Source organism: Erithacus rubecula (genome assembly GCF_903797595.1).
Source record: "Erithacus rubecula genome assembly, chromosome: 15".
NCBI classification, from domain to species: Eukaryota; Metazoa; Chordata; class Aves; order Passeriformes; family Muscicapidae; genus Erithacus; species Erithacus rubecula.
Genome location: NC_136667.1, coordinates 4,969,927 through 4,996,223, shown reverse-complemented (window position 1 = coordinate 4,996,223; position 26,297 = coordinate 4,969,927). Strand labels below are relative to the sequence as shown.

At 59.5% G+C, this 26,297-nt stretch overlaps 3 protein-coding genes across 18 annotated transcripts; 1 reads left to right on the top strand and 2 right to left on the bottom strand.

Annotated features, from left to right (window-relative positions):
* Nucleotides 1–651: 651 nt before the first annotated feature.
* On the bottom strand, nt 652–4,865 carry P2RY4 (pyrimidinergic receptor P2Y4; the record flags this gene model as incomplete). Its single annotated transcript, XM_079319343.1, has 2 exons — nt 4,741–4,865; nt 652–1,759 (listed from the first exon to the last, which is right to left on the bottom strand). Exon 2 carries the CDS (start codon nt 1,741–1,743, stop codon nt 652–654), a length of 1,092 nt encoding a protein of 363 aa, XP_079175469.1. The 5' UTR covers nt 1,744–1,759; nt 4,741–4,865.
* An 825-nt stretch (nt 4,866–5,690) lies between these two features.
* LOC306808481 (phosphatidylinositol 3,4,5-trisphosphate 5-phosphatase 2-like) lies at nt 5,691–13,885 on the bottom strand. 3 transcript variants are annotated; one of them, XM_079319102.1, is made up of 25 exons: nt 13,487–13,885; nt 12,435–12,498; nt 11,827–11,959; nt 11,658–11,775; nt 11,450–11,581; nt 11,215–11,302; nt 11,010–11,096; nt 10,756–10,863; nt 10,553–10,667; nt 10,273–10,379; nt 9,988–10,090; nt 9,434–9,630; nt 9,086–9,203; nt 8,892–8,988; nt 8,590–8,728; nt 8,412–8,511; nt 8,085–8,173; nt 7,785–7,866; nt 7,602–7,691; nt 7,404–7,520; nt 7,231–7,319; nt 7,000–7,087; nt 6,649–6,804; nt 6,463–6,544; nt 5,691–6,386 (listed from the first exon to the last, which is right to left on the bottom strand). In XM_079319102.1, the coding sequence occupies exons 1-25, from the start codon at nt 13,621–13,623 to the stop codon at nt 5,834–5,836; spliced, it is 3,189 nt and encodes a 1,062-aa protein (XP_079175228.1). In that variant the 5' UTR covers nt 13,624–13,885; the 3' UTR covers nt 5,691–5,833. The 3 variants fall into 3 exon arrangements, with proteins under 3 accessions (XP_079175228.1, XP_079175227.1, XP_079175229.1); XM_079319101.1 differs by having other exon boundaries at nt 11,658–11,959; XM_079319103.1 differs by lacking the exons at nt 12,435–12,498; nt 13,487–13,885 and having other exon boundaries at nt 11,658–11,695; nt 11,827–11,883.
* A 4,065-nt stretch (nt 13,886–17,950) lies between these two features.
* ARR3 (arrestin 3) lies at nt 17,951–25,849 on the top strand. Of its 14 annotated transcripts, XM_079319370.1 has the most exons (16): nt 18,111–18,192; nt 19,421–19,470; nt 19,842–19,872; nt 20,170–20,230; nt 20,583–20,627; nt 20,898–21,097; nt 21,187–21,246; nt 21,467–21,534; nt 21,790–21,925; nt 22,006–22,090; nt 22,193–22,265; nt 22,739–22,876; nt 23,280–23,363; nt 23,625–23,648; nt 23,726–23,778; nt 25,236–25,849. In XM_079319370.1, exons 2-16 carry the CDS (start codon nt 19,454–19,456, stop codon nt 25,748–25,750), a joined length of 1,590 nt encoding a protein of 529 aa, XP_079175496.1. In that variant the 5' UTR covers nt 18,111–18,192; nt 19,421–19,453; the 3' UTR covers nt 25,751–25,849. The 14 variants fall into 14 exon arrangements, with proteins under 14 accessions (XP_079175498.1, XP_079175496.1, XP_079175489.1 ...); XM_079319372.1 differs by lacking the exon at nt 23,625–23,648 and having other exon boundaries at nt 17,951–18,192; XM_079319363.1 differs by lacking the exon at nt 23,625–23,648 and having other exon boundaries at nt 23,696–23,778.
* Nucleotides 25,850–26,297: the final 448 nt, after the last annotated feature.

Here is a 26,297-nt window from a genome sequence, read left to right as displayed (position 1 = left end):
TCTGGAGTGGGGACAGCCCTGTCCCCATCCCAGGCCTGCCAGGCTGGCGTGGGAGAGTCAACAGCACTGATACCAATCTCAGAGCTCTGCTCTGCGCAGGCACTTGGTCAAACAAAAGGGTTGGGTAAACATTTGAGGAGCAAACACCCATAAAGGGAAATTCCCAAGAACCTTCCTGTCACCACGGGAGCTCCGGCTCATCCCTCCAGACCTGTCCCAGTGGATTTTTTCTGGGGTGAAGGTGATTGTCTTGTCTTCCTTATGGTGGAGGGAGGAACAGGTCTGAGTGTTGAGAGGGGAGGGGCTTTATTGGAGGTCATGGGCAGCAAGTGCCCCAGTCCATGTCACTTCTCCTCTGCAGTGTGACAGGGACATCTCTGAACCCACCCAGCATGGGCTCTGTCCCCAGGTTGTCTGGTCCCCACACACTATGGAAGAGCTGTGTCTGCCCAGGGAGGCACCAGGGTCCCTTCTCTGTCAGCCCCTCGTGTCCCCAAGAATGTCAGGGATGGAACAGCAACCTGCTGCCCCAAAAGAGCCTCCTCAGCGTCCTTCCCCTTCCCACGAGTGTCTGTCCTGCCCTGCCCAGCACCAGCACCCTCCTCCCACGGCCTCTCAGGCCACACGAGGGGCTGAGGCTGCAGAGCCCCCTCAGCTGCCCCCTCCGCTGCGCGCCGTCCCTCGGGTGGCGTGGCCGCCATGGGCGAGGGGCGGCGCCAGCGCCAGGTCCAGCGTGGGCACGGGCCGCAGGCGCTGCGCGGCCCCGCGGCGCAGCCGGCCCCGGAACTTGTCCCCCGCCATGAAGTAGAGGATGGGGTCCAGGCAGCTGTTGATGCTGGCCAGCGGCCGCGTGATCTTGTAGGTGAAGTTGATGATGTTGAGGGTGCGGCAGTCGGCCTGGAAGTAGCGGGAGGTGTAGTAGAGGGTGCGGGTGATGTGGAAGGGCACGAAGCAGACGGCGAACACGGCGAGCACCACGACGATCATCTTGACGGAGCGCCTCTTGTAGGAGGGCGTGCGCAGGCCGGGGCTGGAGAAGCTGGGCTGGCAGAGGCGCTTGGCCATCAGGCAGTAGCACACCACGATGACCAGGAAGGGCACCCCGAAGAGCAGGGCCATGACGGACGAGCTGTAGTGCACGTAGTGGTCGAACTCCTCGGGCTTGGTGGTGTCGTGGCACAGCGTGATGTTGCCCTTGGAGCTGGTGGTGACGAAGATGAGGTTGGGGATGAGGCAGATGATGACCACGAGCCAGGCGGCCACGCAGATGATGCGGGCCTGCTTGGTCTTCACCCACTTGAGGGAGCGGATGGGGTGGCAGATGCCCATGTAGCGGTGCACGCTGATGCAGGTGAGGAAGAGGATGCTGCTGTACAGGTTGGCGTAGAAGAGGAAGCGCACCATCTTGCAAAGCCCCGTCCCGAAGGGCCAGTTGTTGCGGTCGGCGTAGTAATAGACCAGGGTGGGCAGGGACAGCACGTAGAGCGTGTCCGACAGCGCCAGGTTCACCATGTAGGTGGTGGTGGCGTTCCAGGGCCTCATCCTGGAGATGAACATCCACAGGGCCCAGGAGTTGAGGGGCAGCCCCACCACGAAGACGATGCTGTAGGAGACGGGCAGCAGGATGAACTTGAACTCTTCGTCGAAGACACACTTTGCCTCGGGTGCGGCCGTGGTGTTCCCTCCTGGCCAGGGCGCTGGCGTCCACAGGGACACCGGGAACATCCTCACCGGAGTGGCCATGTCGTGCCAGCCAGACCTAGGAGCAGTTCATAAAAGCACACTAGTCACTGATCCCGACCATTGTCAGGCACAAAGCGTGGAAGGGAGCCAAAGCTGCCAGATTTTCTCCCCCTCCAGGAGCTCCGGCCACTTTGATGGTTCTCTGGTTTTTCTCAACTCAGATGGGCTCGGCAAAGCCTCCCCTCTGCAGCCCTTGTGCTGACACCCATTAATCCCCCATTAATCCCCCATTAATCACCCCTTTGAGAGGGCTGGGGACACAGAGCCCTGTGCTGGGGACAGAGCCCCACCGAACAATGAGACCCTGATGAGCACCAGCAGCCCCCGGCCTCTTGGAAGCCACCCCGGCCTAATTGGCACCATCCTGACAAAGCTGCTGCTCCCAGAGGGCTCCTTGGGAGAAGAAAGGCGGGAGGAGAAGAAAGGCTTGTCTGGGGGAATGTTGTGTCCCAGAGAAATCCTGGGGGAGCTGTTAGAGGAGCCTTTGGGGAGAGTGTCCCTGGACAGCCAGGAGCCGCCGGCTGCCGGGTGCTGCCCGTAGGGAAGGGATGAGCTGAGTCCTGTGCAGAGGAGCTGGAGCCAAGCCCCAGCTCAAGGCAGAACGAGTTCACCAGGCTGGATGTCCCTTCCTGTGCTGGGGTCTGTGAACTCCTGGAAAGTCGGCGTGAGGACAAGCTGTCAAAGCTCAGGACTCTCTTCTCGAGGGGACAGGGAGGGTCTGCCACCACTGTGGTGTCCAGCAAAGGACCAGTGAGGGTGGCTGTCCTTCACCCTTCCACCATCCCTGGTGTAATGATTCCTCCAAAGGAGGATGGATGCTTGGATGAGTAACCTGAGAGCAGAAGCTGTTGTGTTGGTGGTGGAGCCAAAACTGTATCTGATGGAGGGAATGCTGGAGCGTCTCCAATTTCTTTTGTCCAGAGCTCTCCCAGGAGGTGACAGGCACCAGGACAGGGGAGAATTTGGGGCTCAGGGATGCACATAGCTGGAGCAGGTGGAAGGACACATCCTGTCAGGCTCCTTCATCCCTTGGCTCCCTCATCATCCCCCTCCTGTTTCCCTTTGTCCTGATGATGTGCAGGTTTCTCCCAGCAAGAATATCCCGCAGGGTGGATCTGCGGGATCATCCCTGCCACACCCTGCCTGGAGAGATACCTGGGGTTGACAGAGATGTTCATAAATGATTCAGCAGGCAGATGGGACAGCAGGGGCCCCTCCAGGCATCTTCCAGGGGCTCTGTTTGAGCTGAGGGCTGAGATCCGGGCCCACATCCAACACCCTGCACTCCTGGCCCGCCACAGCTCCCGCCTTTATTGCAGGGATGAGTTCAGAGAGCAACAGGCAGGTCCTGATCAAACATTAACAGTGGGGACAACTTGGATTGTTTTCCGGAGCCAGGAGAGAAAACGGGTGACAGGAAAACCTGAGCTTGCAAGCGAGGTGCCAGTGGTGGCAGCCACATGTCCCCAAGCTGCTGAGGACATGAGGGACCAGGAGATTTAGTTTCCTCTTCCAGCATCTGAATGCAAAAATGCAAAGCCTTGAGCCTGGCCAGAGCAGAGCTATTGCAGGTTCAGTGCCCAAAATCAGTGCCCATGACACAGGCCACCAACCAATTAAGATATGGAGAAGACAGTAAATAGAAGTTAATAATCAAGTGTGAAAAATGGGTGAGGAAATATCCTGAGCAGCTGTGGACTGCTGGGCTTCTCAGAGGAGAGCACAGGCAGCTTCTGGAAGCTGATACAGCCTGAGCACAATCAGCAGTGGGATTTAACCATTCCCAAGCACATTCCTTTGAGGATAGCCACCAAAATACAGAAATGCAGAAGATCACATTTGGCAAGTTGTATCTTAGCAGGTTTCTTGCTTCCTCATCTTAGTCATGATCAAAATTAATGATTCAAATTACTGAATCACATCAGTCTAGCCTGAGGACACATCACCACCAGCCCCACTCCTATTCTTTGCTGACATTCCTAGCAAAACTATCCTTGGTCCTGGGCTTTTGAGGAAGGATTGAGGCGTGAGCCAAGAGTTGGGACTGATTACTGGAGCAGGAGATGGAGGCAGTGGGATCTGAGGGTTCCCCCAGCCCTGGGGGTTCATGGAGCTGTTGGAAAGGCTTCAGTAAAATGAGGAAATGGGACAACACTAGAGCAGACTCTTCCCCAGAGTCATGATCCTGCTGGTGGGACAGGATGGGAATCCAGGGGATCATGGAGCAGCAGGCAAGAGCTCAGAGAGGGGAGGTGAGAGTGAATTTTGGAGCAGCTACAAAGGATGGGTGAGCCTGGGACTGGCTGCTGCTGGAGCAAGGGAAAAACAGGGCTTTTCTCCTCGCTTAAGCCCTTGGAAATTGCAAAACAAGGAGAAATTATGCAAAACATCCTGTAGAAGGACCCTTGTCCCTAATCCCCACGTGGTTGGTGCAGCCAAAGCTGCAGCACAAGGGGATGTGACCCAATTCCAATCCTTCCCTTGGCCTGGAAGAGCAGCCAAGGCACGCTCTGCTGGGACACCTCCCTGGGGACACCAGTGGGGTCGGACACTTCCCTTGCTGTCCACCCCATCCCCTGCCCCGAGGTGACCCTGGGCAGGGTGGGGTGAGGGTTCCCTTCCACCCTGGGCTGTGCCTGTCCCCACCTCGCTGGGAGCCCAAGGCATCAGGCTGAGCCACGACAGCACCAGGCAGCTTCAACACAATGAGGTGATGGGGATTTAGGGGATGGAGAGGAGGAAGAAGGAGAGGAGGGACCACATTGGGAAGGATGAAGGTCCTCAGTGACAGAGGAAGGAGGTGGCATGTTAAAGAGGAGGATGTACAGAGGTAGCTGGGAGTGGAGAAGGGCAGGTGAGAACTGGCTGACGCCCACCCTGCACCCACCCAGCCCTGCAGACCCCACCTCTGTCCCTCACCCCCGGAGCCCGGCTGGGACTGCGTGACCACGGCGAGGCTGTCGCGGCTGTCCCCGAGCAGGGGCTGCCCCAGCTCACCTGCAGACCTGGGCGGCTCTCAGGAGCGGGGCCCCCACGGGGACAGCCTGTTCCCCAGGCGGGACGGGGCCATATCGGGGGGCCCTGGGCGTGCCGTGCCGTGCCGAGTGTGCCCGCGGCCGGGAGCAAAGTGCCCGGGGAAGGCAGGGCTGGAGGCGGGCGGAGGCGGAGGCAGGAGCTGCTGCAGGGCTCAGCCCCACTGCATTCCCATCCCTCTGGTGCCCTCGCAGGTTTTGGGGCACCTGCAGCCCCCGGATCTGGAGCATGGTGGATTCGCCCGTGGGGTCACAGCCCTTTCCTCAGCAGCACCACGGCGTCTCAGCCACGGGGGCACAGCCCCTCATCCATGGGCACCGTGTCCCCCCGCCCATGGCGACCACATCCCGCCACGCATGGGGACCGTGGCCACTCAACCGCAGGGTCCATAGTCCCCCACCCATGGGTTGTGTCCCTCTGCCCGTGGGCACTCATGGGGACCACAGTACCTCAGCCTGGAGGGTCATAGCCCCAATCCCTGGGGCCCGTGGCCCCTCGCCCGCCCCAGGACAGCCTCGCTGGCCCCCGGGGTCCCGCAGTGCCAGCAGCGCTGTTCCGCTGCCCCCCAGCCCTGCGGGGCAATCCTGAGGACAAGGGTGGCCACTGCCACCTTGAGGCCAGCCCGGGCATCGTGTTCCCAAAACCGGGGCCACCTCGCGTGTCGCACAGCCGTGACACTGCCGGATCGGGGAATCCCTGTGTTTTTGAAGGGGTGTCCCGCTCCCTGTGCCGGACAAGGGCTGAGACACCCGTCACTTTGCGATGGGTAAGGTTTCCATGGAACGGGACAGGTGCGGGGCGATGCCTTGGAGCATCCAGGACACCGGGAGCCGCTGTTTTCCCCACCCGGCTCGGCTCTTTTTTTCCTTGCCCTTTCGCAGAATCAGGTGTGCAAACATGCACCCAGTCCCCGACACTTTATTCAGGACAGCGATAGCAAAAGGAACCACGGGAGCTGCGCTGCGGGGAAAGTCCTCCGGGAACACGGTGTGAGCAGGGCAGAGCAGAGCAGGAGGGAGCAGCTGCCGGGGCTGCACAGGGCTGGGCACGGCTGTCGCTACATCCTGGCAGGCTGCAGGTCGGCGGGAGGAGGAGGTTGAGTCTCCAGGTCCAAAGCACCCAGCGCTCCGCGCTTCCCCAGCGGCCTCGACCCCTCCCGGCAGGGCCGCGGTGGCGGCTCCAGGACCGGGTGGGTTTGGCGCAGCGGGACCTCCTGCCTGTCCCCCCGGCCCTGCGGTGACACCTGGTCCAGCTGGCCCAGCTGACTGGCCATATACAGCGAGCAGTCGCCCAGTCCCACCGTGTCCCTCGTCAGGACGGCCGATTTGGGTCTCTTGTGCTGCCCCACTCTGCGGGGGCTGAGTGCGTGCCCACGGGACGGGCTCGGTGGCCCACAGCGGGGCCGGCCACACCACGGCTCCTCCTCTGAGGACAGCGGGACCCGCGGGCCAGCGGGGCTCCGGCACCGCTGGCCCCCGGCTGGGCTCTCCGCCTGCTTCTTGGGGGTGTCTCCGGGGCCCGGGAGCCACGCGTTGGGGATCCCCTCGAAGATGAAGTAGGCGGGGTTGGTGTAGCCGGTGGCCGGCTCCGGGAGGCTGCGGGGGCGGCTCCTGCCAAGCACAGAGAGGGAAAGGGCTCAGCATCCCCCCGCTCCGGGCTCCGGCACGGCCGAGCCCGCCCGGGTACCTGAGGCGCTGCGGGGGCGGCTGGGGGCACATCGCGGGCTCCGCTGCCGGCTCAGCATCCTCCTCCTCAAAGCTGATCCACTCTGCAAAGGCAGCCAGGTCTGGCCTCACCCCACGGCCGGGGACAGAGGGCAGCGTGGCCCAGGATGTCCCCGAGCCCGGGGCAGCGGGAGGGGCTCCGTGTTACCGTAGAGCCGCTCGCGGGTGCCGCAGCGGCCCCGGGGGACCCGGACCCGCATCCAGCCGCGCACCGAGCCCGTCTCCTCGCCTCGGTGGAACAGGAAGGTCTCGAACTGCTGCGCCGTGCTGCCGATCGCTGACCTCAGGGCGAGGCAGCATTCGCCTGCGGGCACAGCGTCAGTCCCCGGGGCTCGGGGGACACGGGAGCTCCCCATGAGCAGCAGCACCGGAGCAAGGTAGGTGCCAGGCTCCAAACTCCACTTACCAGCCTCACACCCAGCAGGCTGTAACCTGGGAGAAGCTGTGCTTGGCACCCCCATGCCACCGTGGTGGCCCCAGTGTCACCATCCCCGCATACCGTAGGACTCGCAGCTCTCCACGCCCTTGATGCTGAGGAGCAGGTGCTGGTCCCCCAGGTACTCCAGGTCGGGCAGGATGGGGTTCAGCTGTGCACAGAGAGGGGGATTTGGGGGGGGACTGTCACAGGGAGGCTCTGTCCTGGAGGTGGTGACAGCTCCAGCTCCCCTAAGGGCTCAGGGTCCAGAGCCAGAGGCAGGGATGGGGATGAGGATGCTCCAGGGCTGCGCACCACAGGCAGATGCTTGCAGGACCAGCCCAGTTTGAGGAATCCAGGGATGTCACAGCTCTGGAAGGTGTTCTCCCCGCTCCGCTGCATCTCTGAGGGGGGACAGAGGGGCACACAGCTCCAGCCAGGCCAGCTCACCCCCACAGCCACCCCCAGCATCCCGGGCACCCCCTCACCCTCCAGGCAGTATGAGTGGAACTCGATGTAGCACTTGCTGCGGCTGGTGGTTTTCAGGATCACCTCGATGCTCTCCCACTCGATGCAGGCCAGCGCCTCGGGGCTGGAGCCGGGAGCTGCAGGCAGGTCCTGGCAGGTCAGGGTGTGCTGGGCTTACCCCAAACCCAGCCCGGGGGGTGGCAGACCCAAGTCCTTACCCTCCTTGGGCACAAACTGAGACGTCACTCCCACCTCAAAGGTGGCAAAGACAGGCGAGTGGTCACTGGTCACGATGTCATCGGTGCAGCCTGGATGGCAGAAGGGGCAGCTTGGGGAGGGTTCCTGGGGTCCTGGGCAGCACTGGCCACCCCTGGCTGCTGTGTCCCCGGGGTGTCACTCACCGTAGGAGTTACAGACCACGTGGGTCTCCGGGTGTGACTTCCACAGGATGCGGTCACACCACGAGGGGACATTGATCCGCATCTAGAAACAGGGAAAGTCCAGGGGCCTCTCAGGTCTGGGTCACCCTGTCAGAAGAGCATCCTAGCACCCCAAAAAGTGAGTTCCCTCCTGCCCAGGCTCTGTTTTGGTTGGGAACAGGCTGATGGAGCTGTGGGGACCGAGCATCACCACACAGCCCTCTCAGCACCCTGTCCCTGTCCCCAGAGATGTCCTGCTTGGAGGAAACCTCTAGAACTCACCCCTGTGGGCTTGGACTTCTGCCACACGTAGGTGTCCCGGGTACCCCGCTCGTACCGGTATGTGGGAGGGAAGGAGATGTCACCCTCACCTGGAATCAGGACACACAGGTGGCACAGGGACCATGGTCCCTGCCTGCCCCATGGGGTATCATGGTCCCCACAGGAGGCTCACACCAATGGCTGCACAGCCCTCAGGCTCTGGGCACTTCGTGCAGGGCTGTGCCAGGAGAGGGGACCCCAAGAGCTGGGGGTGATACAGGGAGAGCCGTGGGGACCCTGGTGCCACTGTCTCAGCAGGAGGAGCAGCACTCCTGTCCCCACACTCACTGAACCGCAGGAACACCTTGTTCTTCTCCCGCTCCAAGTTGAGCTGGTCAACAGCCAGGAGGGCTTGAAACTCCTTCTTGACTATGTGGGTGAGGATGTCCTGTGCCAGGGAAGGGACAGTGACTCCCTGGGCTCCTCTCCCCACGCTGTCCCCAGCCTGGCACCTGCAGGGTCCCACCTGCACGTCCATGTCCAGGCGGTAGTTGAGGTCCCCGAGCCAGAAGAGGTGGGTGAAGCGCAGGGTGAGGTCAAAGCCCCCCAGACGTTTGTCCCCGAGGGCCAGGGAGTGCAGGATGTCACTGTAGTTCTGGTTTCGCCTGCAGGGTGGACAGCAGCACTGTATGAGCCACACCTAGGACACCTCACTCTCAATTCTGTTCCTGCCAGCTGGGGACATGGGCAGCCCCACAGCCTCTCAGGACTCCTTCAGAAACACCCACCTGGCCTGGGGCAGCCCCATCCTCCCCATCCCTGCATCACCTGTGGGTCTTCTCGCTGCCAGAGGCCAGGTGGCAGTTGATGAAGCCAAAGGAAGTCCCGTTGAAAAGGAAGGAGACGCCCACAGCTCCCTTGTTCCCTGCAGGGATGTGCCACCTCTGAGCTCAGGGAGAGCCCGTAGGTGCTGTCCTGTCCCTCAGGCTGTCCCCTCCCTCGGGCTCATCTCCCCTCCCTACCCAGTGTGTTGGCGATCCCGGTTTTCACGCTGGAGGTGTGGACGTGGCTGATGCGCCGCTGGTGCTCCGGCTTCACCAGCACCACCATCTTGATGCTCCACAGGCACTGCAGGGCCACCTGTGGTGGGGCAGGGGGTGAGCCTGCCTGGCCCCCATCCTGCCCCACAGCCGTGGAGGATGGGGCTGACACACAAGGTGGGTCAGCAACCCATCCCTGACTCCTGGGGATGACATTCATGGAGTGTGTGGGGCACAGGAGGTTCCCTGGGCTGGTTTGGGGTGGGGAAGGAGTTGTGGGGGATGGCTGCTGGCACGCAGCCCCCCAGGCCTGACAGGGGCTGCTGTTACCACTCGGTAGTCGATGGCCATGAGGGTCTTGAGAGAGGCGCAGAGGAACTCGACCCACTGGTGGTCACCCAGCGAGTTCTCCTGGGTGCCAATGACGTAGATGTCGTGGGGGATGCAGGCTGTGGTCTCGTCCTGCGTGCGCCCCAAGCCCCTGGAGGTCAGCCAGGAGGCCAGAGAGCGGGGTGGGGGCGTGCTGCCTGCAGGCAGGGACAGGGGTCACACAGAGGGGACGTGCCAGGCTCCCAAGCTCCTCTCCAGCACGGGCTCCAGGAGCTGCCAGGGGTGGGAACAGTGTGCCAGCCCCATACTGCTGGGATTTACAACCCAAAACTCTCTTGGTATCCCTGTTTCTCTGTCTCCCCAACACCCTCCAGATGAGTGGATCACCACAGGACAGATAAAGCCCATGGCAGCCAGACTGGTGTCTTCTCCAGCCTCAAATTGACAACCAGCTCAGAGCTGAGATTTCCTGAGGCACCTCCCAAAACTCAGCCAGGCTCACAGAGAATCACAACAACCTCTCAGGACAAGGCCACCTTCTCCTGGCTCCTTACCCATGTTCCATGTCCCGACATACACGGAGATGATCTCAGGCTCATCCAGGTTGGAATGCTGGATCTTCATCAGCTGCAGCAGCTGGCAAAAAGCCTCTCGCTTCTGCAGGATGGTGAGTGTGTCTTAGAGAGACGGGGGGCACAGCACCCCAGGATCAGGTGCACATCAGCCCCAGCTGTAGAAGCCAGCTTGCAGGGATGGTCTCAGTCCTGAGACCACTGATTTGCTGCTTCCCATATTCCCAAGGGCCCCATATTCCCCCAGGACACGCCGGTGCCACTCACCCGAGCGCTGGGGAAGATGAAGTCCCTGCTCAGACTCTTCTGGTTCTCTCGGGCACACACCAGCCTCACCTTGCTCTGCACACTCTGGTACTTGATCAGCTGCAGGACTGAATGATGGGGGTCAGGGGGGCGATGGTGGCCCCCACCTCCCACCACAGGCAGTGTGGGATGGGTTGTGATAGGGCAGGTGACAATCCCTGTGGCATCAGGCCAATGACAGAGAACCCTATAGCCCCAAAAAGTCCCACAGGCAGCCAGCAGGAGTGCAGCAGCCCCTTACTTTTGCCGTGTGGGATCACCTCCTCCAGGGAGCCGCTGCCCCGCTTGGTGACTGTCACTGTCCCCGACTCCACATCCACCGTCAGGGCTGCACGCTGCGACTTCCCCACCTTCACCTGCACACAGGGACGTGGCTCTGCAGCTGTCCCCGCACCTGCCCTGCCCAGCAGTGACACCGGGGTCCCTCTGTGCCCCCAGCCTCACCTCAAAGTTCTGCATGGCCAGGGGTCTGGCAGCTGGCTGGGGGGCCATGGCCACGCTGGGCAGTGCCAGGTTGTGCCTTGTCACCGTCTCCTGCAGCGACTTCAGCACCTGTCAGAGGGATGGGCAGTGTGCTGGGGGCACTGGGGCAACTGGGAACCCTGGGCTGTGCTGCTACCAGAGCTTGGTTTGACAGAGGGGTTAATTTAGGGGAGGGGTAGCTGTGCCTCCCCTGCACCATAATTGGGGTGAGGCACCTTCTTCTCCAGTGAAGAGAGGAGGTGGTTGACAGTGGAGATCTTGCTGAGGAGCAGCTCCAGGTCTGGATCGCTGCTCAGGAAACCCTGAAAGGGAGGATGGTTAATTTTGGAGCTGTGTAGTGGCACTGGACTTGATTCCCCACTGTGGCTCTGGGCTGCACCACAAGGTGTGGAAGTCCCTGGGGGCTGTGGGGTCACTCACCTGCTCCCTGGCCGGGCTGCGAGGGGACACAGGGGGGTCGAACACCCTGGCCAGGGTCTCCAGACCCGCCAGCGTGAAGTCGATCTCACTGCAAGGGAGGAGAGGTCGGGCGAGGGGCGGTGTGGGCGTTTCCTGCGCCTTGACGCGACACCCAGCCTCCAAAACGGGACGGGGACAAGGTGGGTGGCCCCGGGCGGTGACCCCACTCCGGCCCCACCGTCCCCAGGCCACTGACCTGTGCAGTGCCCGGCAGGCGGTGGCGAGCGCGGTGCTGAGGTGCCGCAGCTGCGGGTGGCACAGAGCCTGCAGGTCCTGCACGTGGTGCGTCAGGAACTCGGCCATGAAGCCCGTGGAGTCACTGGCCGGGCTGGGAGAGGGGTGGGCATGAAGATTCCCCCCGGCCATGACCATCCCATCGCCCGGGACGGGCAGGGGCGCGTTACCTGCTGTGCAGCTGCTCCTGCAGCCTCTGGTGCAGCTGCTGCGGGATGTGGGTCCGGCTGGAGGGGGGAGCTCCGGGACACGGCAGCGTGTGCCCCCCGCCCCGGGCATCCTCCCCGTCTGCGGGACCGTCCCCAGCCTGGCACAGCCCCCGGTCCCTCCCCGGCTCACCCGAGTCCTCGGCCGGCCCGGGGCGGTGCACGGCGTGCAGCAGCGGAGTCACCAGCCCGTTGTAGGGGTGCTGGTAGGCGCCGATCAGCTCTGGGAGGGTGCGGAAACACTTGGCTTGGATGCCCTGGATGGTCTGGGGAGGCAGAGCAGGGGAAGCACCGTCACATCCCCTCCTCTGCCGAGGCAGCTCCAGCCTGCTGTGTGTCCAGTGGGTCTGTCCCTCAAAATGTGCCCGTGGTGAGTTGGAAGGGTCAGCTGAACACCCACGGGGTGAGGAGACATCAGCCTCCTTCAGCAGACTGGGATTCTCCCTGTGGATACTCAGCTCTTTCTAGGGGGCAGGAAGCGCAGCTGATAAGAGCTGGGCACCAGGAGAAACCCTGAGGGGACATCGAAGGGGGCAGGGACAGGCTCGATGTGGCAGGAAGGGACAGTGTCAGGATGCGGCCCCGAGCAGGAGTGGCTGCAAAGCGCCCGCATCCTGCAGCTCGAGCAGAGAACAAACCGCAGGGCTGATGGCACCTCAGCGGGGAGGGGGACGAGCAGCCCGGGCTCTGCACAGCTGCATCCTGGCCAGGCCAGCTCCGAGGCACCGCCCCTGCACCCACCTGCACGGAGAGCAGCCCCTCGTCATCGCGGAGGATGCGGTAGGTGTAGACGTGCCTCTGGAAGCTGGAGAGAGCAGGTGAGGGGCCCCGTTCCGCCGCCCGCGGCACTGTGGCAGCGCTGGGGGCCCAGCCCTGAGACAAACACCCCATCCCCTCTGCAGAGAGAGGAACTGAGTGAGCAGTTCTAGAAATAAATCATCACGCTCAGCTCGGGGGCTGTGGGAGGACGTGCAGTGTTCCCCCTGCTTCCAAACAGCCCAGGACAGCCCTGACTCCACCTGCACTCACTGGGGTACCCACAGCACCCTGGCTTTTGGCCAGACAGAGCCTTTGCCGTGCTGCCTGTGGGGCCACTGCACATCCCTGCCTGTGCCACCATCCTGTGCCACCAGCCTGGACTCTGGCTCGTGCCCCACACCCCCAGTGCTCAAATTTGCAATTTGACTCACACAAAAAGCCAGGCCAGTGAAGGAATGGGGGTGCATCCTGCCAAACCTGCCCACACAGATGTGTGACAAGCAGGCAGGAAGGATGCAGAGCAGGAAGAGTGCAGGCAGCAGGAAGGGTGTAGAGCAGAAAGGGTGCAGGCAGCAGGAAGGGTGCAGAGAAGGAAGAGTGCAGGCAGCAGGAAGGGTGCAGAGCAGAAAGGATGCAGGCAGCAGTGCTCTCAGGGGGTGCACACCTGGTTCCAGGTGTGGGGATGGCAAGAGACCCCATGTTGGGGGCCACAGCACCAAAGCCCCAGCATGGGAGATGCTCATAGGCCAGCAGGCAGCCCAAAACAGCTCAGTGTGCCCTGTATTTGGGGTTATCTGCTCAGCAGCCATGGTGCTGGGCAGGGCTGTGGGCCCAACCTGCATCCTGCTCCCAAGGACGTGGCTCCACTGCCCTGTCCCGGGGGTCAATCAGAGGAGCTGCCACCCCGCTCACCCCACACGCATCCCTGCAGAAAGCTCTTCCAAGAGTTTTTTGCAGTGCCTGGAGCAGGGAGCGGCACAGAGGGAGGCAGGCAAGGGACAGAAGCCACACGCAGAGTCAGGGCAGGGACTCACAGCAGGCACAGGGCGTACGCCCCCTTCACCGACTCGCTGTCTCGCACCAGGTAGGAGCCGTCCCGCCCCGCCTGGGCCAGCAGCTCCTCGGCCACCACCTGGCTGATGTCGCGGTGGTACCACCCTGCTGCCGCCATCCTGCCGAGCCGTGTCCCCGTCCCAGCGCCACATCCAGCTCAGCAGGGGCTGCTGGCAGCCACGGGGGCTGCGACACCGGGCCCCCGGTACCCGGGCGGGGTGCTGGCTGCAGGTCCCGGCGGGTGACAGGGAGCCACCGAGGTGATGCTCATGGGGACGGGGTACCCTGCGGGCAGGCAGCGTGGCAGGAGCACCACGGGGACAGCCGGTGGAGGCAGGGGGTGCGAGTGATCCTCATCCAGCCTGCAGAGAGCACAGGACAAATCAGCGAGCGCATCTCTCCTTTTGGGGGGTCACAGGAAAAGCGGCCCCGGGCCACCCTCCTGCCGTGGTGGTGGCACCCAGGGGTCACACTCACCGTGCGGGGCTCCCGGGGGTGCTGAGATTTTGGGGTTCAGCCGAGCGGGAGCGGAGCCGTGGTGCTGCTGGGCTGCCCCCGCTGTGTCACACCGGCCCCCTGCCCATCGGGGCGGCAGCTCGGGGTCACGCCGCGATGCCCTCGGGTCCCGTCCCGCTCGGTGCTGCCGCGCTGCTCGCTCGGCACCTCTTCCTCCTTCTGTGCCGCCTCCTCGCTCCTCCTCCAGCCCCGCTACCGGGGCAGGGCGGCGGGGACAGCGGGGACAGCGGGGACAGTCCCGCAGCGCGCTCTGCCTGCACCCGCTCCCTCCGCATCCTCCTCGGGGATGAGGGATGCGCAGAGCCCTGGGAGAAGGCGCTGCCGGTGGTGCAGGATGGCAGAAAGTCCCTGAAACACGTTTGGGGCAGGGTTTGAGCTGCCAGCTCCTGGGGATGTGCTGCCCGCGTTGGGGCCGAGAGAGCACAGAGTTGGGGCACAGACTTAACTTTTATCTGTAACATTAAAACCATTTTTCCTTAATAAAGATTCTAAGTAATCATACATATATTTCTGCTCCTCAAACACACTTTCCCCCATTTTTACAGACTCACCACAACACTTGCTTTAATACATTATTAAAAATTCCATATATTTTCACATACTCTTACTTCTGTTCTTTAAATATATTTTGTCCCTTCTCTATAGATCTACCCTGGAGCTGCTGGGGGCACCAGGCACCCACGGTGGCACTCCTGTCACCACACCTGCGGGTGGCAGGGAATTTAGGTTCAGGGAAGGGGTCAGGAAGGAGGCAGACTTTTCCCAGCAGGACAGGGTTCAGACAGCACCTCAGGTCCTGGGTGCAGCCCCAGGGGTTTTAACCTCGTGGGGGGAGGGAGCAGAGCCCACTCATGTGGTGGCTTGAGCTGCCAGGAGGGTGATTTAGCAGCAATTAATTACAGATGAGCAGCAGGCACCGTCTGCTGTCCAAGTGCCTGGCAGCTCCAGGGTAGCTCAGGGGAGAGATGGAGAAGCAGATTCCTGCTGGAGGAGGATGTGGACAAGGATGAGGATGAGGATGGAGGGCTGTGCCAAGCCTCACTCCTGACAGCTCCCCGCCCTTGGCACCACTGCACATCCGTGGAGCTGTGCAGCACTAAGGACTGTTCCCCCCACCCTCCTGCCCCAGCCCTCCAGCACAGATGTGCCAAAACCCCCTGTGAGGCTTCCTCCAGCTCCAGCCTCGAGAGGAACCTGTGGCCATGCCAGAGAGAAGTTGGGCCAGCCAGTAAATGTTGAGCTGGTGTTGTGGTCACACAGCAGCGAGTGCAGCTCTGCCCAGCACCTGCCCTGGGGACACACAGAGGTGCAGGATTGTGTGGGGCTGGGCACCCCCATCCTGCTGGAGCCCCAGCAGGGCTGCTCCCTGCCATTACTTAACAGCACAGCAGTAATTCCTGGCACGCGTGGAGGTGCCTGTCCCCTGATTAATGCCATCCACGCCGCTTAATCGGATCAGGGGAGGAAGGCCTGGAGCTCTGAGGGGCTTTGGGAAATCAGCAGTGCCTGCTGTGAGTGTTTATGTAAGGTGGCTGTGGTGTGTAGTGCCAGAGGAGAGCTGGGACAGTGCCAGAGGCACCTGGAAGCTCTGCTGGCACCTGGGCACAGGTGAGGTTGGGAAGGCAATGTGGGTTCACCAGGGCCACACTGGGGCCTCTGGGTGCACCAAGGCTCCCTGCAGAGCCTGGGGGTGCAGGAAGCCCCATGGCCCTTCCCTGGGGAGGCAGGATGCTCCAGGGCACTGTCTCTTGGCACAGAGGGAGGAACCTGCCCCCACCACACTCCACCAGTGTCCTGCCATTCTGGAAGTGCTTCACACAGTGCCTGTACCTGGAGGGATGGTGGGATGAGGAGATGAGAGGAACCTCTGGTCATTCATTACACAGGAAAAAGGAAGGCAGTCTCTTTCATTTCTCTATTATTTTGAGCTCTGGTTCCTTCCTTGGTGCTTGGTCTAGAGCGTGGGAAGGGATGTGGGCTCTGTCCATCTCACCACTATTTTGGGGAGGGCAATTATCTGCTCCCCAACTTGGGCAAGGCTAAATCCATCCAGCTGGGACTAGGCTGAACTGAAGGGAGCAAAGATGAGCCCTGCTCTCCACCTCACCCCACTGTGCAGACCCTGCAGAGCCAGCGAGTGGCCCTGGTCACAGGGCTCTCATTAACAGCATAATGAAGAGGCACAAACAAAGCTCAGGATTGGGTGCCCCAGGCACAGTGCCTCACCCTGGCCAGGCTGAGGGTGCCCAAGCAGGGCTGCCTCCTCCTCCTCCTCCTCTTTCACCCGCCAGTGTGAAGGTCACAGTTCACGTGTCCCCCTGACTGTGGCAGGAATAGCGCCTGTTAATCTGGAGTGTAAGCAGCTCTCCTGTGTGCAATTAAAGAGATCACAAGTCTCAGCCCTGGGGAACGTGTGCTGGCAGCTAAAGCCCTGGCAGTGGCATGGCAAGGCATGGCATGGTGGCTCCCAGCAGGGGAACAGGTGAGCTGTGTTTGGGAGGAGTTGGTACCAAGGTGATAAATGTTGTTGAGCTGATGCAGGGTCCTGGCAGGAGGCACAGCTCCTACAGGGATATCCTGATCCCAGTGCTCAGCTCTGGGGCTTGAGCCAGAACCAAGAGCAGCCCCAAAGGAAGGGCTTGAGTGGTGGTGGAGGTGAGGAGTGTCAGGGAAATTAATCCACAATCACCAGAGGTTTGTGTCCAAAAAGGAGATAGAGGAGTCCTTTTTTTGCTTTATTTGAATAAAGGGACAGGCCATGGGACATTCCCCTGGGATCTCTCAGTTTTTTGGTGTACGTATCCTCCTTTTATCCCAATTTCCCGGCCGCTTTCCCCTCTCTCTTTGTCCATTGTCTGAGGTACCTGAGAGGCACAGACTTCCCAGAACACCTGACACCTGAGATTCCCCTCTAATGTACAACACTCCCTTTTAATTTTTAATTCTACTACAATTCATAGTTTTTCCCCGTGGCTTCTTTCATCTTCCAATATCCATTTTCAATTTACAAACCTGCAGTTTGTAAAGGCAAATCTCTATTCCTATTCATCAGTCAGTGAAATCCATCCTATTATTTCTTTTTTTCTCTCTTAGTGCTACCCTTATCTACCAGCAGATCTTGTTTGTAAAGACAAATGTGACATTCCTCTCAGGAGGGTGAGTGGGGCTTTGCTGGAGCAGTTTGTAGCTGCCCTGGGCTGTCCTTGTGCCCCATTCCTAGAGCCAGTCCCACAGCCATTCCCGTGGGAGGGTGTCCCACACATCAGCTGTGGCCAGGACAGGGTTGCAGTGGGAATTCTGCTTCCCTGGTCGCCATAAGGCAGAGCCACTCCGGGCTTCCCACTGGAGTTAATGAGGTGCTAATCGGGTCAGGCGAGGCCAGCCTGGGAGTTATGAAAGGAGGCTGGGCTGGCTGTGCTGGGGACAGTGGCAGCTCTGTGTCCCACCCTCCAGGGGTGGCTGGTCCTTCCCTCTCGGTTCAGGGAGGGTGAATCCTGCCTTCATCCCATCATCTTGTGCAGCAGTGTCCCCATGGGAAAGGTGTCCTGTATGCCCTGGGCCACAGCAGGTCACCTCTGTGTGACCAACCCCGTGGACACTTTGGCCATGCAGGAAGCTGCTTGTGTCTCCATCCCTCTGTTTTCCAGCCAGGAGGGTGAGGGAGGGAGTGAGAACTCCAGGCTGGTCTCTCCTTCTCTGCCATCTCCATCCAACCCCATACCCAGGCTCAGCCCCTCTCCCCTCCCCATGGGAGCAGCTGCAGAGCCCCTGTGGGAATCCACACCCCTTCCTTCTTTCCTACCAGGAGCAGAGTTTCCACCTCAATTACCATCACCTTGCACCTAAGCCCTCTTTGCCAATCCCTCTAAGCTGCTTTCCCAGGACTCCAGCAAGAGATGTATTTATAGCCCACTCTTACTCATGAAGCGTCTCCCCAATTAATCAACTAATAGGATTCTCCCCTCAAGTCCCTCTCCCTGAGCACTCACACAGACACACACCCCCTGCAGCCCCAGCCAAGGCTGAGTGGGCGAGATCAGATGCCAGGGGAGGGACAGCCAGGGGGGATATAAGAAGCTGCAGGACTGGGAGCAGCCTGCAGTGACTGGGTGGCACTGGGACGTGCTGGGAGAGGAAGAGGAGAACATCTGTCTGTCCATCCAGCTGCTAGGTGAGTGCTGCCTGCTCTGCTGCCTGGGCCCTGCCACTGCTTTGGGGTTCTGGGGGTTTGGAAAATCAGGCAGGGACACTGGTGCTGGGTTGTGCTTGGAAGGAGGGTGATTTACAGTTGAAAAATGGGGGGAATGTGGATGAAAAGGATTCCAGTGTGGTGGAGGGGTCAGGTGGGAAACTGAGTCAAGCCAGGGAGAGTCTGAGTCTCCTCTTTGGGGTTGGGAGATGCAGAGCAGGAGTTCAGCTCTTTTCCCCTCCACCTTTCATTGCCTCATCCCCAATTCCCGGGGTCTGGAGGGAGCCAAACTCTGCTCCCACTCCCTTTGCACCTCCTCACCCTGTGAGGATTCCCAAACTTCACATCCCACAGCACCCAAGGGCCTCAAAGATCCTGAGCTTAGGATTACTCTTATCTTCCTGTGGGGAAGAGAATCATCTCCTCACCCCCATGGCCATTTCTTCTCTCTCACCAGCTTGCCTGAGGTTGTGTTCAGAGGCAACTCTGTCCACGTGCCCTGGGGGCTTAAAATGCTACCTGGGCTTAAGCTGTGCTCATGCCAGAGCTCTCTTCCCTAAGAAGCTGAGCTCATCCCATTTAATATCCCAGAGAATCAGCTGGTGATCAGTGGGGTCTTTACAGGCTCCTTCTGGGCTTGAGCCAGTGGAGCTTGGGCAGGGCTGGGCAGCTCCAGCCCCACTCCCAGCAAGAAGAGATGGGAATGGAGGGACCCTGTGCCCTGAGACTCCTTTTCTCATGGGGCAGTTGAACTTCCTTTGACCTTTCTCCCTGTGTTTTCCTCACCTTCCTGTGAGTGACAGGACAAAACAAGCCCATTCCTACCACAGAGCCATGACAGCCAACTTCCAGCAGACAAGAAACAAACTATTAAACTGAGAGTCTATAAGGCCTTTTGTTCATTTTCTTGCCTTTTCCAGGCTTGAATCTGTTCCATTGGGAATCATCCTGTGCTTCCTCTTTTCTGGAGCAGCTCTCCCTTTGTCTCTCCCACTTCATCACCTTTTTGGCTGGGAATAAGGAGCTGGCTCAGCACCCATGTGCTGCCCCAAAGCCAAACCTGGAGCTCTTGAGCTCTGCAGGGGTGGCAGTGCTGTATCCCAAGGGCTCTGCAGTTTTTTGGGATGTGCAGGATTTTGGATTGAGGCCATGGATGGGGTTGCCTCTTCCCCAGCACCTCATCCAGTGCTTTCCCTGTTTGTCCCCACAGATTTCCACCTGGAAATTCCTGCACTGATTTAAAATGGCAAATGGATCAAAGTAAGTATCTTTATAGATTTATTAATCTGGAATTGGGATGGAGCAGGGCACTGCAGGGCAGGAGCAGAGGGGGAAAGTGAAACCCCAGCTGCTGCTCCCAGGGGCTGGAATGTGAGCTCTCATGGAGCTCTGTGTTGGTCTTTCTCATTTAAAACACAAAATCCACTCCTTCATGGTCACCCTGAGCTCAGGAGCCACACTGGGCGGGTTTGGCCCTGAATTTGCAGGACATTGGATTCCCCAGGGACAGGACACCCTGGCATAGCTCTTGGTGATGCACCACATTTGTAGGGCAGCCCATCATTTCCCTGTGCCCCATCCAGCCTTGTCCAGGGCACATTCCCAAACATCCTTCTCTGTTTTCTCCACAGGGTTTTCAAGAAGACCAGCCCCAACAGCAAGGTGAGTGTTTGTGCCCTGTCCCCATGTGTGGCCAGCCCAAGGTTTAGGCTGTGCTGGGATCCCTCTGGGCTGGATCTGCCTTCCCTCTGAAATCTGATTGATTCCTGGACCTGCCACGATGCCCCTGCAGGGCTGGATTTTCAAAACAGAAATTTAAAAATGCCCTGATATGACCCCTTAAAGGTGCAGTCTGCTGACAAACCCCATGACAAAACTCAGGGTTTTGAAATTTGGGCCAATTCAATGGCAAACATTAACATGCTTCTTTCCTCCCCTTTCCTCATGTGCTGCCTCCAGCTCTCCCTTTACCTGGGGAAGAGAGACTATGTGGATCATGTGGATTCAGTGGAATCTGTAGGTGAGTGGGGCTGTGCTGAGGGGGAAGTACAGGCAGGAGAGGCTGGGGAGACCAGTCCTAGTGCTGTGAGCTGCTAGTAGAGGAGGAGGAGGAGCAGCTCTGGATGAACAAATGCCATGTTTTCCTGCAAATACCCTTAGGAAAAATAGTGGGGAAAGGGATAAAGTCCCTTTGCAAAACAACCCAACTACACTGCTGGTGGAGACGCTGGAAGAGGCATCCCCATCCCCATTGGCAGCAGCTCCTCTCAGTCACCTCCCAGCTGTTCAAAGTGGATTGTTTGGGTTTAAAAAGCTGTGTTTTAGCAAAGATGGCAGCTGAGCTCACCAGTCCTTCTTTTGCTTGTTTGCAGACGGTGTCTGCCTGATCGACCCGGAGTACCTAAAGGACAGGAAAGGTATTGGTACAGAAATACAGCCTGAGGGGAGGGATGGCACCAGCTCCAAGCCCAGCAGCAGCCTGGGCTGTGCTCAGGTTAAAGCTGCTCCGTGTCACTGTGTCACCAACAGCTCCCTGTCCATCGGGGCAAAGACACGAGGGATCCAGCTCATGTGTAGTGTCTGAGAAGTCTCATTTCTGCTGTAGAGTGTTTGAAATGGTTTTTCTTGCCTCTTTAACCCCCCTGTGCCCTCCCTGGCTCTGCCACCCTTGCCCTGGTGCCTGCCAGTGTACGTGACTCTGACCTGCGCCTTCCGCTACGGCCGCGACGACCTGGACGTCATCGGCCTGACCTTCAGGAAGGACATCTATGTGCTGGCCACCCAGCTGTACCCCCCCGTGCCCGACCAGGCCCCCAAAACCCTCACTCCTCTGCAAGAGAAGCTGATGAAGAAGCTGGGGGAGCATGCTTACCCCTTCACCTTCGAGGTAGGGGCTGCTCAGCCCCTCCCAGCCCTGCTTCTCCGTGCTGTCACCAGGCTCTGAACACTTTGTTCCCTTTTTTTCTCTCTGCTCAGATTGCCACCAACCTGCCCTGCTCCATCACCCTCCAGCCTGGGCCAGATGATGTGGGAAAGGTGAGCTGCTGTCCCCATCCTGTGTCCTCTGGACTGTCCTCCCTGGCAGGGGTTGAGCTGTGGGGTGCTAAAAATGAGAATTTGTGGCCTGTGGAAAGGGAGGATGGGCTGGAGTCAGTGCCAGGATCTCTGGGACTGCAGTGGAGGAAGGAAGGAAAGGAACCTAAAGCTCAGGCAGCTCTGAGCCCCTCCTGCTCAGTCACCACATTTGTTCCCCCAGGCCTGTGGCGTGGACTTCGAGGTCAAAGGATTTTGTGCTGAAAATCTGGAGGAGAAGATTCACAAGAGGTATATCAGGGGATCTCTTTTTGTCCCTAAAACTAAACCACATCATCCTTTTGGGGTGACCAGCTTAGGGGTCAGGCTGAGCTTCTGTCAGCCTGTGCCATGCTAGGATGGGGAACTCTGATGGGGCAGTGGTCCCTGTGTCACATCCTAAGAACCGGTGAAACATTCTGTGGAGTCCCCAGAGAGTCCCTGTGACCCCCTGAAGGCCTTGCTGGCACTGTGGGGACACTGGGGGTGCCACCTGTGTCCCCACAGGAACTCTGTGCGCCTCATCATCCGCAAGGTGCAGTTTGCCCCAGCACAGACGGGCCCGGCTCCCAGAGCCGAGACCACCCGGCAGTTCATGATGTCAGACAAGCCTCTGCACCTCGAAGCTTCCCTGGATAAGGAGGTCAGCAGGGACACTGTCCCCCCACCCAGAAACAGGGAGCAGGATTTCTGGTCACATCACTGAGCCCCTTCCCATTGCAGATCTACTACCACGGAGAGCCCATCAATGTGACCGTCAACATCAACAACACCACCAACAAGGTTGTGAAAAAAATTAAGATCGCAGGTGAGAGAGGGGCAGAAGGGACATGTCCCAGCACCCATCACTGCCAGAGATGGGGACTGTGAGCCCCTGTCACCAACACTGCTCCCCCTTGTCTGTCCCCAGTGGATCAGATCACAGACGTGGTCCTGTATTCCCTGGATAAATACACAAAGACTGTGTGCACCGAGGAGATAAAGTAAGGGGCAAGGGGCTGGAGGTGGTGTGGCATTTCTGAGAGGGAGGAGGAGGAGGAGGATGGGACAGTGATGGGAAGAGAGGGTGTAACAGTTTTACACCAAGCAGCAAAAATCTCTGGGTTAGAAGAGCAGGTGCAGAGGAAGCAAAGGACAGAGAAGCCGTGGACAACTTCCCACCAGCACAAGCCAGTGGTGGCTGGGAAGGTCCCTGGGGAAGGTGCACAGCTGCTCCCAGGCTTCTTCATCTCCTCACTTTGCATTTTTGAGGCCAGTCACATCCTCTGCCCCCCTGAGAAGGAGGAGGGAGGGAGCAAAGGCAGGGGGAGAAAAAAGAAGTGGTCATAGAGGGGAAAGAGGAAATGGCCCAGCAGCTGCATGGGGAGGGCAGGGCTGGCCCTGCACAGGTGCCTGCAGTGATGCTGAGCACCCCAGGCTGGGGCTGGCTCTGATCTCTTCTCTCCCACCCCTCCAGTGAGAATGTGGCTGCCAATTCCACCTTCACCAAAACGTACTCGGTGACCCCCCTGCTCTCGATGAACCGCCAGAAGCGAGGCCTGGCACTCGATGGCAAGCTCAAGCATGAGGACACCAACCTGGCCTCCACCACCATGTGAGAGCTGCCTGGGCTCCCCCTGCTCCCCACCACACCTTCCCCCACTTCACTCTGCTCTGGGTGCTCTGGGCTCCCACCAAGGGCTGCTAAGCGTAGGGATTTTGTGGCATTGTCACAGAGCCACCTCCCCATCCCGTAGGAGAGATGTAACTTCCCAGTTCCAATGTTGTCCAAAGCTCCTGGATCCCTCTGCAGGGCTGGGCCTTGTCTTGGAAGCTCCAGAAGCTGTTCTGTGGCTTCACCCAAATGCTCTCCCCTCTCTTCTCTCATTTTCCTCTCCTGTTAAACCCCAGTGCACCCCACATGCTGCAGGACACGGATGAAGCCCCCCCATGGGGGGAGTAGCTGGGGTCTGCAGGCAGCACTGTCCTCTCACTGTCCCCCTTTGCCTTTTTCCTAGGCTGAGACCTGGCATGGACAAGGAGGTGCTGGGAATCCTGGTGTCCTACAAATTGAAGGTCAACCTGGTGGTGTCCCGAGGAGGGTGAGGCTCTGTGGGCATGGGAATTGGGGATCATCAGCTCAGGCTGTGCTGGGGGATTTTGTACCCTGGGGAAATGAGAGAGCACTCACACCATGGGCTCCCTCATCCCTGCCCTGCTCTCCTGGGGTCACTGAGCTGCTCTCTGACCCCAACCCCACCACCTCTATTATCAACCACCTTCCACATCAGTATAAAGCACAGTCTACCACCTCCCCTCCTCTGCCTTGGCTCATTTCTGTCCCTTCTCTCCTGCTGCCACAGCATGCTGGGGGATCTCACTGCCAGGTAAGGGGAGCTGCCTGTGGGGCTGAGTGTGGGGCTGTGCTTGGCAGGATCCTTGACAGAGCTGCTTTTCCTTCCAGTGATGTTGGGGTGGAGATGCCCGTCATCCTCATGCACCCGAAGCCTGATGACAGTGAGTTGTGTGTGGGATGCTACCAAAATCAGCAGGGAAGAGGCAATTCTGCTACAGGGTGAAAACAACTCTGCTGCAGCTGCCCCAGTGCCAAGGGCCCTGCTCTGCCCTCTGTGGGATGGGCACAGCTGTCCAGCTGTCCTGGAGTGGGGTGGGAACAGTTTTCCCGTGGGATGGGCACAGCTGTCCAGCTGTGCTGCACCCACCCTGTGTCCTGGAGCAGGGTGGGAGATGTTCTCCCCATAGCACCCTTCCCACTGTCCCTCTTTCCAGGAAGACACCCAAGCATTGAGGGGAGCTGTCAGTTGAAATGTCCTTCCTGTATTAACCTGCACATCTTTTCTCTCCCCATCCCTTTCTCCCTGTGCTTATCACTGGAATGCAGCTAAGCCAAGGTAAAGAGATGCTCCCTCTAGCACACAAACCACACAGATCCATCACAGATGGATGTGACATCCCAGCTTGAGGTCACATCCTTGGATTAAACCAGCCAGGTCTCAAAACCCTGAGCCTGTGTCACAGCAGCCACTCCCAGAGGCAGCAGGAGAGATCAAATCTTGGGATTGGGACGTGTTCTGCAAACTCCCAGGGCTTATTTGGCAACTGTCCTTGCTGCAGTCACAGCAGCTGCAAGCCCAGACCTTGTCCTGTCCCTCAGAAGGCAGTGTCTGCCAGCCACAAGTGCCATCACTGGACAAAATGTCTCCATGGTCCTGGTCCCCACACAGAGATCCCTGGGCTGCTGGAGGTCACATCCCTGTGCCCCTGCACATTCCTCAGAGACCTCTTCTCCTCCCAAATCAGCTTATTCCAGCTGAATCCACAGCTGGGGCTGCTTCCCTCTGGGAAGCTGCAGTGTCAAATCCATTCCTGACAGCCATGGCCCTGCCAAAGGTTTTGTGTCTGGTTGCAGCCTGCAACAGGATGTGAGCACAGGATGTGGAAAACCAGGCTGCAACTGCAGGTTTTCACACTTATCCCTTTCACACCAACCCTTTCCCAGCTCAGTGAGAACATTTAAACTTCCAAAGAGGAAATCTCTTGGAGATTTCCAGCCATGGCTCCATGTAGGTTTTGCAAATCATTTCATATTCCCGAGCTTTTGGAATCTCTTTTGCTGACTCTTTTTCTGTTTTCTCCCCTGCTTTTCACTTGGTGCTCTCCCTTGCTGTCACTTGCTGCTCATCTTTCTCAAGGAGGTAACTCAGCTCTTTGTTTTCCTTTCCTTGTTTTCCCTTGGAAATGCAAAATATTGTGTAAAATCCCACCAGAAGCTGCATGCCCAGCTCCCCAGTGATGGGGCCTGGGTTTGTGTGCTGGGGCCAGGCTCTGCCTCACAGTGACTTGAGTGTTCTGAGTGGGGTGACCACAGTGTGTCCCCATTAGGAGCAGGGTTTGGGCTCAGCAGGGATTTCCCCTCCTCCTGTGGGCTCACTGTGCTCTGCTCTCCCTTCCAGCGATGAGGACATTGTCATCGAGGAATTTGCTCGCCAGAAGCTCAAGGGAGAGAAGGATGATGAAGATGAGAAGGAGGAAGCTGAGAAAGAGGAGAGCTAAGCTGCTGGCCCCCCACACCCCAGTCTGGGATGCCGCTGCCTGTAGTGTCCCCACTGTGCCACACCTGGCATCTGGCCCTAACCCTCAGCCCCTCACAGCTCCCATAGGTCCCCCCTCCTCCCCAGCATCCCAGCACCCACTCCAAGCCCTGCAAGAGGTGGTGAGAGCTGCTGCAGCTCCTCCTGGCACCACCACACTGGAAAGCCCCACGGTGCTCCCTGTTCCCATGGGTGCCAGCACGAGGACAGGGACAGGGCGGGTGTGCTGGCCCCGGCTGAGCACGTCACCAGCGTGGCTGTCACCTGCCCGTGCTGGGCACAGCTCTGTGACACTGAAACCAATAAACACACCCGGTGGCCCGGTGCAGACTCCGTGTTCTGCTGGGGGAAGGAGCAGATGGTGCAGGGGGATATGAAGTGATGCAGGACCTGCTACAGCCAGGCCCATCCAAGGCATGGCTGGATGCATCCTGCTGGGTCCAATCCCAGCACAACCATCCCTGCTACAGTGAAACCCATCCAAGGCATAGCTGGATGCATCCTGCTTCTGCTGGGTCCAATCCCAGCACAACTACCCCTGGTACAGCCAGACCCATCCAAGGCATGGCTGGATGCATCCTGGGCCCAATCCCAGCACAGCTACAGCCAGGCCCATCTAAGGCATGGCTGGATGCATCCTGCTGGATGCAATCCCAGCACAACCACCCCAGTACAGCCAGGCCCATCCAAGGCATGGCTGGATGCATCCTGATACAGCTTGGTGCAATCCCAGCACCCCTGGTACAGCCAGACTCGTTCTGCTACACTCGTCCCCGGTACAGAGGGGTCTAGCCAAGCTGTAGCTGGACGCGTCCCGGTTCCGCCGGTTCCAACCGCGCTCCAACACCTGCGCTGCCGCCGGGGCACATCCCGCTACAAGCCGCAGCATCCTCTCCCGGTCACCGCGGCAACCGCCCTCCCCAT

Excerpts from the sequence above, each read along its gene's own strand:
- LOC306808481 (XM_079319101.1), bottom strand. The coding sequence starts at position 13,623 with ATGGCGGCAGCAGGGTGGTACCACCGCGACATCAGCCAGGTGGTGGCC. Across the intron at positions 9,631-9,987 it reads TGTCGGGACATGGAACATGG|GCAGCACGCCCCCACCCCGC; the intron begins GTAAGGAGCCAG and ends CCCTGCCTGCAG. Across the intron at positions 8,729-8,891 it reads GGCAGCGAGAAGACCCACAG|GCGAAACCAGAACTACAGTG; the intron begins GTGATGCAGGGA and ends TCCACCCTGCAG.
- ARR3 (XM_079319363.1), top strand. Across the intron at positions 20,231-20,582 it reads GGATTCAGTGGAATCTGTAG|ACGGTGTCTGCCTGATCGAC; the intron begins GTGAGTGGGGCT and ends GCTTGTTTGCAG. Across the intron at positions 20,628-20,897 it reads GTACCTAAAGGACAGGAAAG|TGTACGTGACTCTGACCTGC; the intron begins GTATTGGTACAG and ends GGTGCCTGCCAG.